Here is a 15,632-nt window from a genome sequence, read left to right as displayed (position 1 = left end):
ATATATATATATATATATATATATATATATATATATATACACAACTATATACTGATTTTATTTTTATTATAATTCATGGCATCTTATTGCTTTATTTAATTTTGTTTTATACTGTATATTGTTTTTTCACAACACTGATACCTTAAATATATTTGTATTCATATCAAGCTAATAAATTACTTTAAAATTGAACTGCATATCATGTCTCTGAATGATAAAAAAATTATTAGGGTATCATCAGCAGTAGGAAGTCGTGACATACCTGTCATTATCGATATGCTGGTTTGCATCATACATACAGAAAGGTTTCTCAATAGTGGTGCACTCTGTCATGAACTCAATGGAGCCACTGGTGTCAGCAGAGATGTCGCAAATAGCCAAAAGCCTGTATATGCAAATATTGAAGATTAGAGGTAATGCCCAGTATTTTAAAGATGACAGTAATCAACTGATCTGATATCATCTATAAATACGGGAGACAACTGCTATTAAATATTAAATATAACAGAAAATCTTCCACTTGATTACACTGAAAAATAGAAACAAACCAATCAATATCACAAACATCTTGTTCCTATCAATGAAACACAACTGTAATTATAAAAGTGGGAGCTCACTTGTGGGGAAGAGCAGGGCAGCCAAGATCAGGTGATGATGACGCAGGTATAACAGGTCTAATCAGACGCTGGGCGTCCAGTCGCCTGAGCAGTCTGGGTGTGTGAGGGTCCCAATATATGCCATTTATCAGACAGGTTGTGTAAGGGGCCACCTGTGCAAATAAACCAAAGCTTGCTGTAACCCTTTGCTCATGCATTTCATGTAATTTACTCATTCATAACAAATAATAAACTACCATCACACAATAAGAATACTGTACAATCCCACCTCTTTTATGAGAAGTGGTCAGTGTATTTGTAAATTCCTAAAGAAATGTTGTCTTAATAGAGCGACACAATTAAAAGGTATTATTTCCATTCTGTTGATCACTTGGTTTCTATTATGCGCCGTTGTGCAAGGTAGCCCCACCCATTGAGAACCGTTCTTGGTACAAAATCCAGCATCTCATTTCTTTTCTATTATTAATTCTCCTCCCTGCCCAGAAGGTGGCGATATGCATGAAGAATGCAAACCAACAAAAACTAATGAAGAAGTGAAATATTGATCTGTTTCTCACCCACACCTATCATATCACTTCTAAAGATATGGATTTAACCCCTGGAGTCTTATGGATGACTTTTATGCTGCCTTTATGTGCTTTTTCAACCTACAAATGTTGGCACCCATTCACTAGCATTTTATGGACTGACAGAGCTGAAATTTTCTTCTAAAAATGTGTGTTTGTATTCAACAGAAGAAAGAAAGTCATACACATCTGGGATGGCATGAGGGTGAGTAAATGATGAGTACACAGTCTTGTACATTTGTCTTTTTGTCTGATATTCAAAACATTTTTTGATTCAAATAAAATGTTGTAATGTGATTCACCTCAGATCTGGTCAGTTTGGTTCATGGCTTAAAATAGTTTTATAAAGGATTATATGAAGTCCCAATGGAAAATTTATGGAAAAAGTGGCTGCCTTTAGGTTTACAAAGAGCAGTTAACCAATTCTTATATTTTGTTCACTTAGAACTCACAGTCTTTCTGAAGTGTGATGTGTAAAGCTCAGGATGGTTCTCATACTCCAGGGGGTCATACAGTCCATCACTCTTTCTTATCAGGTGGTGATGTCTGCTGATCACTGTAGCGTACACTTTGGTCATGTCTGCCATGCAGAAAACCATGTGTCATTTTGAAATGTGTTAAGAAAGAGCATAAGCATTAAGTATTACATGATGTCATAGTGACCGTAAGTAGTAAACTCTAAAACAAGCCAACAGAGAATGGGAGCAGTACCTCCACTCTCCGAAACTTCTTTCAGTTCATGTGGTTCCACATATTCACAGGGGAGCTCATTGAAAATTTCTTGGGCACCCTATAGAAATACAATTGGAGAAGACATTCAAGAATTTCATTGTAAAATTCAGTTGTCTACATTCCAACATCTCATGAACACATTTACACAATAATAAGCCCAAACGTTGGTTAAAGATTACAGCAGTGTTTGGATATCTCACTTACCTTAGACACATTACCAGTGCCAGTGAACACAAACGTAAGAGGACCTATGGACTTGGGCATCAGACCTAAGGATAATTCATACCCACAATCCCTTACTGCCTGAATGGCCTGGCTGACATTTCTGTAGTTGTGTGCCATGCCAATGTGCTGCCAAAGGATGAAAATGTTTTAAACATACAGTACACTGAGTGGGTGACTTTGACATGAGTTAAAAAGAAAAACTCTCAGGCCTAAATCGATAAAATTTGTAATGAAAATGAGACTACCAGTATTCCAGATGTGGATGATTGAGACTTAGAGGTTAAAGGTCAGGGCTGGTCACCCCAAGGTTGTGACATTGCGGTTCCAACCCATAACCAAGAAGCCTCAAGTGTAACAGTGCATATGCCAAGCTGATAGTAATCACATTGTAAAAGTGCAAAAAAAAAATTGTTATACCATAAATGGTGTGTGGTGTCCAAGAGCAAGGAAACGAAGGCCCAGACCATGTAAAATGTTAATCATTCCTGTAATAGCACAGAAAACAACCATGTAAACTTTTTTTTCTCACATTTTCTCCCCAATTTGCAATGCCCAGTTCCCAATGTGCTCTAATTCCTCGTGGTGGCATAGTGACTTGCCTCAATCCGGGTGGCAGAGGACGAATCTCAGTTGCCTCCGCGTCTGAGACCGTCAATCTGTGCATTTTATCACGTGGCTTGTTGAGCGCGTTACCGCTGAGACATAGCGCACGCGGAGGCTTCAATGCTATTCTCCACGGCATGCACGCACAACTCACCAGGCACCCCACTGAGAGCGAACCACATTACAGCGACCACGAGGAGATTACCCCATGTGACTCTATCCTCCCTAGCAACCAGGCCAATTTGGTTGCTTACAAGGCCTGGCTGGAGTCACTCAGCACATCATGGATTCGAACTAGAGACTCCAGGGGTGATAGTTAGCATCTTTACTTGTTGAGCAACCCAGGCCCCCAACCCTGTAAACTTTAACTTAGTAACAAACAATGTTCACATTGTATATCATGATGTCAGTCACAAAGTCCCATACCGGCAACACCAGCCCACTGTCCAAAGGCCACAATTCTGAAACCATTGGCATCCACCATTTTCTCATAATCAATGAGACGTACTTCCTAAAAAAGAAGGAAAATGATGAAACCTGACTATCTTGTGCAAGCTATGCTTTGCCTGATTAAACACATTGCTGTGTGCCTGTATTTTGGCTTATCAAATCATTGTCCTTGACTCTTCCGCTTTGTGGAAAACAGACCACTTTAGACTTTTCACCTTTTTAAGAAGGTCATCAAGAAGCCCCATGTTTGCCTCTTGTGCTTTAATTGTGTGTGAGAAGAAGGCATATGTCTTGTGGGGGTAGATCTTCTCCTCTGGGGGCCTTTTCACACCAATGATGAGTGACGCCTCAGAGATATCCTCCTGGATAACAGCACCTGCTTTTTCATAGTACTGAGAACAGCAAATATAAAACAAATTACCTGCATATTTGTATAGTCAATATTCTGTTATGGGGGACACATTAAGGCCCCAAAAGTTAGGGGGAATCATTTGCAAAAGGTTTTATTTTATTTAATGCATTTGGCAGATGCTTTTATACAAAGCAACTTACAGTGCACGTATTACAGGTACCATCCCCCAGGGCAACCTGGAATTAAGTGCCTTTCTCAAGGACACAATGGTGGTGGCTGTGGGGGTTGAACCGGCAACCTTCTACTTACCAGTCCTGTGCTTTAGCCCACTATACAACCACCACTCCAGTTTTCCAGAAAATATTTATTTACCAATATTCAATTAAAAATTAATTAAATATCCATGCATATTACACAGAACAATAGAGGTCAGCCAATAGTGGATTTGGCCATTGTCGATAACTAAGCTGGTGGGAAAAGGCTATTAACTTTTTAATTGTTAGTTTTTAAAATAGTTTTGAAATGTGTTAAAAACCTAGGAAGCACATCTTGTCAGTCAGATAATAGCTATCAGGATGTGCTACCAGCATAACTATCTGATAGTTGGTGTCAGGCTGTACTAAGCCCTAATCCAACCCCTAACCCTAAAATTATGCAAATATTGCATTAGTAGCACATCCTGAAAGGTTTCATATATGTTCAGGACACCGGCCACAGAGAAACTAATTAAAAATAAAAACCATCGGCAACTATCAAGTACAGATTTGTTGCTGACAACTGATAGTTCTAAAAAGCAAGTATTGGCACGGATTAATCGGTAAACCCAAAATACTGGTCTACCTCTGTAGAACAGTACAACAAAAACAGCAATAAACAACAAAAAAAAGCAATGCAAAACTGTTAAATTAAAACCAATTAGAGATAAACCGATGTATCGTCTAAACATAGTTTTTTTGCCGATAAAAGCAATTATCTGCCATATCGAACTTCAACCCATTGTTTAAAAACAGCTGCTAATCAAGCAAAATATTTCCTGTCAAAAGTGGCAAGCTCATAACTGATAGAAAAGTAACTATCAGCACTGATTAATTGGTAAAAACAATATATTAGTCTACCTCTGTAGAACAGTACATCAATAACAACAATAAACAACAAAACCAGCTAAAAAAATGTAATGTAAAGCTGTTGAGCTAACAACAATTAGAGATGCACCGATGGCCCAACATTGGTTGTGGCCGATAAAAGCAATTATCTGTCCTATCGGACTTCAAGAGATCGTTAAAAACATCTGAAAATCATGGCAGAATATTTCTGGTCAAAAGGGTTGAAAAAAAACACGTCTGACAAGTAGCCTACAACTTATGCTGTTTGGGAACAAATATGTATACATCTTTTTTTTTTTTTATTACTTTTAATTGGGTGACAATGACAGCAGAGTTGCAATTTGTGCTAGCATTTCCAGGTGGAACTACTGTAAGAACTTTTACCCAACTAATATAAAAAGTCACCTTAGAGTTTGTTAAAGATAAAGTAGATTCTGCTTCAGCTAAATATGTTTCATTATTCAGAATTCAGTTAATGTGAGTTAAGAATGTCAATGTGAGCTAAAATGTGCTTTTTGCTTCAGTGTTTTATTTTACAACTGAGAACAGTTACTCTGTAAGAAATTTAAATAACTTAATTTTCTGGCTCTACATGTATTGCATGTTTCAAAGTTGTGCAATTATCAGTAATTTGAAAAAACAGCTGTTCTAAATAATCAGATATCGGCACACACTTTCTTTTATCTGTGCATCACTAAAACCAATTTAACAATCTTGAGATAGCAATTTGACCATATTTAAATGAACAGTGACTCACTCTATCATGGATGGCTCGTCTGTTGGAGGGTTGCACCAGCACTTTGTGCCCAGCTGCTGTTATCTCCTTCACATGACGAGGTGCAAGGGGTGCACGCCTCTCCCACACATTCACATCCTCTCGTCGGATGGCTACAATGTACTTGTGAGGTTGCTGATGATGGTTATACCTCCTTTGAAAGCACATACAGCCCCTAAACCCTCTGCCCTGGATCCTCACCAGACGAAGCATAGCTGAACCAAGTTCCAGAAAACACAAGATTACAACTACACACATCTGAAAATCATACTTGAAGAAGGGTTGAGAGTGACATAGTAAGAAATATATTCCAGAGGCACAGTCTGTGGTTTGCAAAGTAGAGTACTACATTTGAACTAAGCTGATAAGTCAAGTCAGTTTTATTTGTATAACTATTTTAATTTACAAAAAAAAAAACTTTCCATGGTGGCACTGCCAGCTGTTTAATTATTTATGAGGACTAAACTAATCAAATACCTTCTTAAAGACACATTGCATGTCCTTAGAAACATTTTTATTTTTTTTTTGCTCTTCACAAAACCACCAACTATTTAAGCACCGTTTCTGTATATTTTGCATCATTCCTTTGATATTGAAATATCAGCTAGATTTTTGTATGATCACATGAACGCATGCTACAAATGTCAGTAAACTGGCAGCACCTAAAATGTTAATCACATTCTTGAAGAAAAAATGACCATGGTGCACTGTATACTGAGCTGTCATTAAAAAGTGTTTGATCATTTTAATGTTAGTATTATTATATACTGAACTTATAAGTTATTATATACTGAAGAATACATTAGTGGAGACCAGAGCTAATAGTCACACTTTTTACTCCATATATATACTAAAGATGGTAAGATTCCTAGGTGCATCGGTATAAAAGTTAATGATGCGATGCATCGATTTAAAAAAGTGTGCATCGGAAAAAAGTTGGCATTTGTATCACGATGCATCATTTCTAAAAAATTGCACCGGTAAAAAACAACTTTTGCTTCCGCTGTAAAATGTGTGAGCTGTTAAAATTTTAACTGGCGACAGAACAGGAAAATAATATCTGGTTTTATTTCATCTTTTTTTTGCACTACATAGGCCTGTTTGTGAAAGGGCCATGCGTTAGAAGTCAGAAGGCACTTAAGTTACTATCTGTACCATATTGAAATGCATAGCATCTTATTTTTTTCCATTGCATCGTATCGCATTGTGTTGAATCGAAATCGGATCGCACTGCATCGTAATAGGGGTGAATCGCATCTGTAGCTGCTTCATATGTATCTTTAATGTATCGTATACTTTGCTATGCATCGAGTGATCCTTGTGATGGCCAGGAGGAGAGCACTCATAATGAATACATGAACTATTAAATTAAATATAATCATAAGTATGAATTAACTGCATGTGAACACAGTTGCGAAGGGAGTTCATTTATAATTTTTTCATAATTTAAAGCTTCTGACTTTATGGAATTATAACAGCCTGAATGCAGGCGGTTGTGTAAATGATGGGGAGCCCGACCTTAAAGGGAAGGGCATAAGTATATATATATATATATATATATATATATATATATATATATATATATATATATATATATATATATATAAATGGCCAATGATTAGCAAGTGCTCTAAACAGAGAGGACTTGTGAAGAAAGAAACGTTACATCTAGGTTGTAAAACCTTGCGAATGTGTTTTGAAAGGACCATCCTGCTGCAAAACATATGTCTTGTAAGGACACACCATTCGTCCATGCCCATGAGGAGGCCATGCCTCTAATTGAGTGTGCTTTAACACCAATTGGGCAAGTCTGACCCTGTGAATCATAAGCCAGGGTAACTGCATCGACAATCCAGTGAGAAGTCTTTGCTTGGAGATGGACATTCCTTTTGTGCGTCCTCCATAGCACATACAGAGCTGATCAGACATCTGAAATGGCGGGTGTGCTCAGCGTATGCATGTAGCGCCCGCACAGGGCATAATAAATGCAATGATTGTTCGTCATCTGAATTAAACGGATGGAAGAAGGTCTGAAGATAAACCACCTGTGCTTTGAAGGGTGCGGTCAATACCTTGGTCCATATGCTTAAAGGGGTGCCCTTCAAGAGGTTTTAGGACTAAGTTAAGTCCCATGTCAGGACTGTAGCCAGCGGAGGTGGGTTTTATCGTCTTGCTCCTTTAAGGATCTTTATGATTAAATCATGCTTGCCTATAGAGGCGCCGGTTTCATGTGCGTGATACGCAGATATAGTTGCCACATACACTTTGAGCATTGACGGGTTGATTCCTGCGTTTATTTGCTCTTGAAGAAATATTAGAATTTCATGTATGGGGCAGTTCACTGGGTCCTTGCTGTGTGAGAGACACCAATCACTGCACACCTTCCATTTTAGTGCATAGAGGCGTCTTGTGGACGGTGCTTTGGCTTGTAAAATGGTGTTCATGACTGAACGCATCAGTTATGGCATGTGTAGTGCGCTCCGTTCAGGGGTCAAACATGCAGGTTCTACAGCTGGGGATGGGGATGCCAGATTGTGACTTGCACCCGAGAGAAGAGATCCCTCTTCAGTGGCATTTCCCATGGTGAGCTGTACAGCATCTCCATCATTTCCAGAAACCATGGCTGGTTGGGCCATTTCGCTGCAACAAATAAAACCATTTCCTTGTCCTCTCTGACTTTGCATATGACAGAGTGGATCAGGCATACTGGAGGAAACGCATATTTGCGTTTTGCCAGCCAATTGTGTGCCATTGCGTCCCTTCCCAGCAGGGCTTGGGACTTTGAATAAGAGGGGACAGTGGGCATTCTCCACTGAGGTAAATAGATCGATTTCTGCTTTGCCAAATATTTCCCAAATCCTCAGTACAGTTTGAGGAAGAAGTCTCCATTCGCCGGTATCATCCCTTAGCGTGACAGTAGGCCCAAGCCGTAATTCAGGCGGCCTGGGACATATGTCATTCTCAGGGAGAGATAATGCTCGCTCCATAGGATGCGGCTATGTGTCATTCTTGACAGTGGCGGTGTGAATGAATTCTGACTTGGCTGTTTATATATGCCACAGCTGTCATGTTTATGGAGCAAACCAGGACATGACAGCTCACTATATCTGACTGAAAGCCTTCAAGGTTGAATTACAGCCGATGGCTTTAGGCACTGTGTGACAACTTTACCCAGCGCAACACCTCGCTTGTAAAAATGTGGATGCCGCCGCCACCACAAATCCCAATGCTTTCTGAAACAAGTTTCAGTGGGAATGTTCTCCCCAGTATGAACTGAGACGGACACTGTAGAATGGCTGAAGCAGTAAATCTGTGCTGGCATAACAAAGCCTCTGATTGTGGCAGTAACAACCAATTGGCGAGGTAGTTTATGAAGCGCAGGCCGCTTTTGCATCAATGCACTTTGTAAATGTGCAAGGAGCCAAAGACAGTCCGAAGGGCAGGACTTTGAATCGATACGCTGTACCCTCGAACACAAATCTCAAAATCATCCTGTGATGTCATAAAATGTCCATATGAATGTGCGCATCCTTCAGATCTATCCTTTTGAGGGCTAATTAGCCCGATTAGGGGCCGGGTGTGCAGAATCACAACTTTTTAAAAGCTTTTTAAAAGGATACTCTACACCTGCCGACGTGCTGTGGAGAATCAAGATGCAGAGGTCCGTTCACCAGCGAAGCATCAAGCGGCGAGGCGGAGAGATGTTCGCCGGAGCACTTCAGGGGAGCGGAGAGTCTTCTCGCTGCCATGAAGATTCCGCCTGCTGACTCATTTGTACCAACGGAGAAAGGTAGAGGGCTTCGAGATAAGAGATGATCGCTGTCTTGAAGGAAGAAATTCTGAGGTAATGGTGTCTGTACACCTGTTTTTAAAGTGGTCAGCTTCATGCCCAAACAGGCAGGGCTCAAACACCATAGCCAATATTAGAATATATGCTGTTATTGTAGAGAGGTTTCAAATAGGTCGTGTATGAAGGCACTCCCCATATGCGTTAATAAACGCAATGTCAAGTGGACTGAGACGTAAGGGAACTCAGAATGCTATTGTGAGATGCGGGTTGGAAAATGGAAAAGACAATATACAAAATCATTACATCTTTATTTTGCCCAAAATGAAACTCTAATGCATTGTATAATTGTATAAGACTTTCACCTACTGTTGCACTTGTGTACACAGTAGTGTGACAATAAAGTGATTTGATTTGTATAAATAACAATAACTTGCTCCAACCTGATATTTATGCCTTGTCCTGAGAATACACATAAACCTTCCAGTTAAAATCTAACTTAATTGTATAGGTGAGACTTGTCTGAATATGCCAGTGTGATTTTATTGTGTTAAATTGTATACACAGCAGCTATTACAAAAATATGATTGGAATTTTAGTAAGCATAGGATTCGCAAACATTATTCTAATTAAAGTCAGGTCTTGAATCTAAAATAGATTACCACTGCTAGAGAACAAACATTTATGCATAGGAATTTTCTGGTTAAAACTTTATACAGGATTTTTCCTGCATAGAGAATTACTATGCTGCCGCCTCCATCAAATTTCTGCAAAACTCTGGCGGGTGTCTTCATGGAAAACACTAACAAGCATTGTGTCTGATAGAAACACAGATCACAGCTTGGCGATATATCTTTTTTTTTAATCCTTAATTAAAGTTCATAAAACATGCGAACATGACATGTAAATAAGCACAAACACCAAAACTGTCATTTTCTGTGCGGTTAGAGCCACTTCAACCAGTCGCGGAAGTGACCCAATCGAGTCGAGACCAGAGAGATTTAAAATTCCACCATCTAACACATAGACTCCTCTCTCACCCCATCTGTCTGCAGCTGGCAACATGTTGCATCATTGATGAGATCATCATCAAAAATCAATCTTATGTGAAAAATAACCCTAAATTGACAACATCAAAAAACAATATAAATATATATATATATATGTGTGTGTGTGTGTGTGTGTGTGTGTGTGTGTGTGTGTGTGTGTGTGTGTGTGTGTGTGTGTGTGTTAATAAAAATGACAAAACTACATTAAAATGCCCAGACATTGTCAACAAAAACTTGACTTAAAAAAAATAATAATAATAATAATAATAATAATAATAATAAAAAAAAGAGCATTTGACACCAAAGACTAAATTTAAAAAACAGCTGACAAAATGAACACTAGCATTCAGTTGCCAGGTCATTAGGAGTGTATTAACGCAAAGACAGTGTTTACGACGTGTTTTTAACGTCACTATTTTGATCAGTATGGTAACACCTCGCCTCATTTGGAGCCAGGAAAAACCCTGTTACAGTAACTGAGATAAACCTTTTGAAACTTCCCTATGTAACAACTAGCCTCGGTCTCCCCTATATGTACAACACGTTACTTTTATCTGAGCAGGACATTAGTATGCATGAATCAGTCATGAGGATATTATTCTTCATGATTAATAATCAAGCTACTGCGAAAGCGCGTGCTATTTAAGTATGAAGCATGCATTCTATAGTTGGTGCCTCTGCATGACAGCAACAAGTGTTTGACTGCAAGGTTTCAGGGGTTTTCCTGCAACACCTACCTTAACCCTTAGATTGAAGAATGAGTGTCCTAGGAGCTAACACTTGGTACCGGTCGCACTCGTAATCACATCAACGTGGATTCACATGCACTGAAGGTTTATATATAAACTCTTGACTACAGATCGTGCGAGTTACTTTGACGCTAAAATGTGCATGGCAGATTACTACCGCGACAGGATTGACTTGTTATAAGACATCAAGCAAACAGTGTGGTTAAAACGTGCCGACTGCACCTATCCATGCGGTTTAGATTACAGCATAAATACTTGTTTCTGCCTGGAATGCGTCATTGCTTCGAGGAAGTAATCTGAGCCCTGGATTAGCTCCCACCAATCCCGACGGCAGGATGAGGTTCGGCCTCTTCTCGTGCCTTTGACGTAGCGTCGCATGTTTATGACTGAAGAGGCGAGAAGAACCAACCTCCCCTGATCTCCTCTTTCTCTCTATTCCAAATGCTCAACAGACATTGATGTCGGCATGAAAATCCACCCTAAAAGTTTAAATTAATGTTTTTAAACCTTGAGACTTTAGATAGACTCGATCAGGATTTCTATCTGACAGAAGAGCAAGAGCCAAATAGAGGGCGCTATTGCCAAAAAAAGTAAGGCTCTGTGCTTATTTGTTTAATTAAACTGAAGTTTAAAATGTAAATTTAAAGTCTTGCCACGTTTGAACACTCCATCACTATTAGGCCAGAGCCCCTCCCCCACGGGAGCCTTCATTGCTAGCAAAATACAGCATGACGCGACGGTACACTTGTAATGAGTAAAGGTAAAGGTCGTTCATTTAAAATAGATTTCAATAGAGGAGACGCTTCAGTAAGCTGAATACACTGCTTTGTGAGGAAACAGCTCATGTCTTAATGAACTGACCACCTGTCGGATAATGTTCAAATATAATTTACACTAAACAAGTATTTTGGAGTGAACTATGTGTGGAGTTTAAAGCTACAAAGAGAGAAGTCTTATAAGAAAAGGTACAGACAATTCTGTGTCATCATTACTGAGTTGATGATGGATCCAAAAATAAGGTGACTATAAAACATAATAAGTGAACAGTTAAACTATACATGAAACATGCCTGTTGCTGTATTATTGTAGGTATTCAATGTAAAAAATAAAATAATAATTATAATAAAATGCAAAAACTTGACGAGTCTGATTTTACTGAAGAAGTTTGTTAATATGAACATGCAAACATTTTATATTATGCTTTGTGTAACAGTGAGATATTTAATATACCTTTACATAAAAAAAATCTGATATATGGCCATAAATATAAATATACAGTTAATATATTTGGCATATACTGTGCATTCAGAAAGGATTCAGACCCCTTCGATTTATTGTTTTCACATTTTGTTATGTTGTAGCCTTATGCTAAAAAATTTTAAATATATATTTTTTGTCAATACACTCAAAACCCCATAATGACAAAGCAAAAACCAGATTTTGATAAATTTGCTAATTTATTAAAAAGAAAAAATGAAATATCATATTGACATATTCCGATAGTATTCCGATACTTTGCTATGACACTTGAAATTTAGCTCTGGTGCATCCCATTTCTACACTTTGATTGGACTCCACCTGTGGCAAATTCAATTGGTTGAATTGGAAAGGCACACAACTGTCTATATAAGGTCTCACAGCTGGAAATGCATATCAGAGCAAAAACCAAGCCATGAGGTCAAAGGAACTGCCTGCGGAGCTCAGAGACAGGATTATGTCGAGGCATAGATCTGGGGTAGGCTACAAAACATTTCTGCTGCATTGAATGTTCCCAAGAGCACAGTGGCCTCCATAATCCTTAAATGGAAGAAGTTTATAACAACCAGGACTCTTCCTAGAGCTGGCCGCACAGCCAAACTGAGTAATCGGGGGAGAAGGGCTTTGGTAAGAGTGGTGACCCGATGGACACTCTGGTTGAGCTCCAGAGATCATGTGTGGAGAAACTTGCAGAAGAACAATCATCACTGCAACACTCCACCGATCTGGGCTTTAAGGCAGAGTGGCCAGACGGAAGCCTCACCTCAGTTCAAGACACATAAAAAACGCCTTGAGACTCTCAGACTGCGAGAAACAAGATTCTCTGGTCTGATGAAAGGAAGATTGAACTGTTTGGCCTCAATTCCAAGCATCATGTCTGGAGGAAACCAGGCACCGCTCATCACCTGCATAATACCATCCTAAGGATGAAGCATGGTGGTGGCAGCCTGGGGGTGTTTTTCAGCGGCAGGAACTGGGAGACTGGTTAGGGTTGAAGGAAAGCTAAATGCAGCAAAATACAGAGATATCCTTAATGAAAACCTGGTCCAGAGCGCTCAGGAACTCAGACTGGGCCAAAGGTTCACCTTCCAACAGGACAATGACCCTAAGCACACAGACAAGACAATGCAAGAGGGTCTTAGGGACAACTCTGTGAATGTTCTTGAGTGGCTCTGCCAGAGTCCAGACTTGAACCCAATCGAACATCTCTGGAGAGACCTCAAAATGATATCAGATTCTCGAATGGATTTAACCTGAAAACTTAATGTAACTGAAATATTAATTGACTTTGGACTAAAAAACAAACTCTGCTTCCTCATTTAAAAAGTCCACAACACGACACTGGTGTCATTTTACAACTCACCATATTAATTTGTATGGTAGTCCAAAATGGTGATTTGCTGTCATAATACTGGACATGGTTCGTTGACGTCAGGGCCATTATTTGATTGGCCTATTAGACTCCATTAGATCCAAGTTGAATGTTACACTCTCTCCTTTGGTAGACCCGCGGAGGATGCTATCTCATTATATAAAATCATTTTTGGTAAGACAACGTTCACACTAATCCGTTTGCAAGTTTATTTTGCTACATTTTACACCACAATTGTGAGCAAGCCGAAGGCGACTGTGGCAAGGAACACCAGACTCACTGTGGGAACCAGTTCCCCTCTAGCTAACCAGCATGAATATAATGCCAATATTAGTTATTTATGTATAGTGCAGGTCATGGTTTAAAATGAGTGAATTAAGTAAGTGTTAAGGGCCAGTGTTTATACAAAGATTTTTTATGAACTATAAGATTAATGTCTGATGTCTTTGAAGTCCATCCTGGATTAACTGCAGAAGTTCACATTGATGAATTGTCCTATGTTAGTTGGCCGATGAAGGCTTTTGTTGGCAAATAATTGAAAGTCTTTTGTATTTTAGAGTTTAGTCCATCATTAGACCAAGGTGATGCAGGCAGAGATCAGTGAGGTGCATCGCAGGTCAACTCGCAGGTCAATTCAGTGAGGTCTAGCCTAAATCCAAGGTTTAGACAATGGCATATGAAATATCCCATGTCTTATGGTTGGAGTTGGCATCATTTCATCCTCTGAAGTCCATCGTAATAGACTGAAGTGATGTCTGGCTGGCACCGGCTGCGTTAGTCATCATCACTCAGAGACACATAGCAGTGGAGTCCGACACCCAGCAGGAACGGAGGTGGATCTGGCTGGCTCTGGTAACCTCAGGATATAAATCCAGAGGTTGAGACTGGGAAACAAATACAATAATATTAGTGTAGATGCCATAATTTGTTTGCAGGGTTATAGTGCTGGGCGATATGGCAAAAATTGTTATCACGATATACATTTACAAATTGCACTTTCTTTTTTTTATTTCAAAGTTGATGGAAGAAAAGAAGAAAAAAAATATTCTGAACAGTCAAAATAGTCTCTACAAAACTGCACAGGGATGGCCAAAGCAGTCTGTGGGCTCTTTTACCAAAATATAAAAATATTTTATAGTTTATCAATTGAAAATGAATGTTAAAATATCATCTGTTTGTTCTGAAGCATAGTGTCAGCAGTACAGTATTTGTTGGAATATTTCTACATTAAAATTGAATATTTTTTTATATTTCTTTAGATTCAGATACCCAAGTATGGGGGCATAGAAGCCCTTGTGACTGTGGAATGATGCTGAATGTGGGTTCAGGGGTGTCCAGAGAGAAAATGTAAAAAATGTTTTTTAATAATTAAAAAAACATTTGTATATTTCCATTAAAGTGAGAGACTAGTCTACCAACTAGTAATTTTAGTCTTTCCATATCAATTCCAGACATCGAATTGATTTTCACAAAATTAGAACAGAAATCGATTTGTTTATTATTAAAGGCTCGTAACATGCTGATTAATAAAGATACATTTAGAATGGAAAAGCGTTATGGTCAAAAAGGTGCTTTGAAACCACATTAACTCATGCAGCGCACACACATGCAGGGAAAAGCGGCAACGTGTGCGGAGCGGGACAGGGCAGAAATTATGCATGTTTGTTGCTAGAGAACAATATTCAAGATTACAGTGCAGAAAGATCAGAGCTGTTGTCCACATCACTGTTGTTCTGTCGCGCTCTTCACTAGAGACAATGAGAGGGCGCAACCGGTGTCATGAAGTCTTGCAGTGCGGATGGAACCCTTGCCAAGGGTTGTTTATGCAGGGCAGCGGTTGTAGAACTTTTAACCGTGCCCTTAACATTATGGACCCAGCGGCCCAACTCTTGGTTTTGCGTCAGGGGAGTCAACCCTTGGAGGCTTATGTGGTTGATTTTTGTGCCCTGGCCAACCAGGTGAATTTTGATGAGGTGGCTCTGAAAGACATTTTCC

At 39.2% G+C, this 15,632-nt stretch overlaps 1 protein-coding gene across 1 annotated transcript in view; it reads right to left on the bottom strand.

The window, feature by feature from the left end:
• LOC127638104 (alpha-aminoadipic semialdehyde synthase, mitochondrial-like) overlaps window positions 1-11,283 on the bottom strand; it is a 40,331-nt gene extending 29,048 nt beyond the window's left edge. Inside the window, exons 1-10 of the mRNA XM_052119454.1 lie at window positions 10,997-11,283; window positions 5,406-5,638; window positions 3,409-3,585; window positions 3,170-3,254; window positions 2,558-2,625; window positions 2,120-2,266; window positions 1,895-1,973; window positions 1,636-1,763; window positions 618-769; window positions 263-385 (exon numbers count right to left, since the gene is read on the bottom strand). Coding sequence (XP_051975414.1) covers window positions 263-385; window positions 618-769; window positions 1,636-1,763; window positions 1,895-1,973; window positions 2,120-2,266; window positions 2,558-2,625; window positions 3,170-3,254; window positions 3,409-3,585; window positions 5,406-5,636 — 1,190 coding nt within the window. The 5' untranslated portion in view covers window positions 5,637-5,638; window positions 10,997-11,283. The remainder of the gene's footprint in view (window positions 1-262; window positions 386-617; window positions 770-1,635; window positions 1,764-1,894; window positions 1,974-2,119; window positions 2,267-2,557; window positions 2,626-3,169; window positions 3,255-3,408; window positions 3,586-5,405; window positions 5,639-10,996) is intronic.
• Between the last annotated feature and the right edge of the window lie 4,349 nt (window positions 11,284-15,632).

This window comes from Xyrauchen texanus, chromosome 46, assembly GCF_025860055.1.
Source record: "Xyrauchen texanus isolate HMW12.3.18 chromosome 46, RBS_HiC_50CHRs, whole genome shotgun sequence".
Taxonomy (NCBI): domain Eukaryota; kingdom Metazoa; phylum Chordata; class Actinopteri; order Cypriniformes; family Catostomidae; genus Xyrauchen; species Xyrauchen texanus.
The sequence above is the reverse complement of the archived record's forward strand: the minus strand, read 5'-3'. Positions and strand labels throughout refer to the sequence as shown.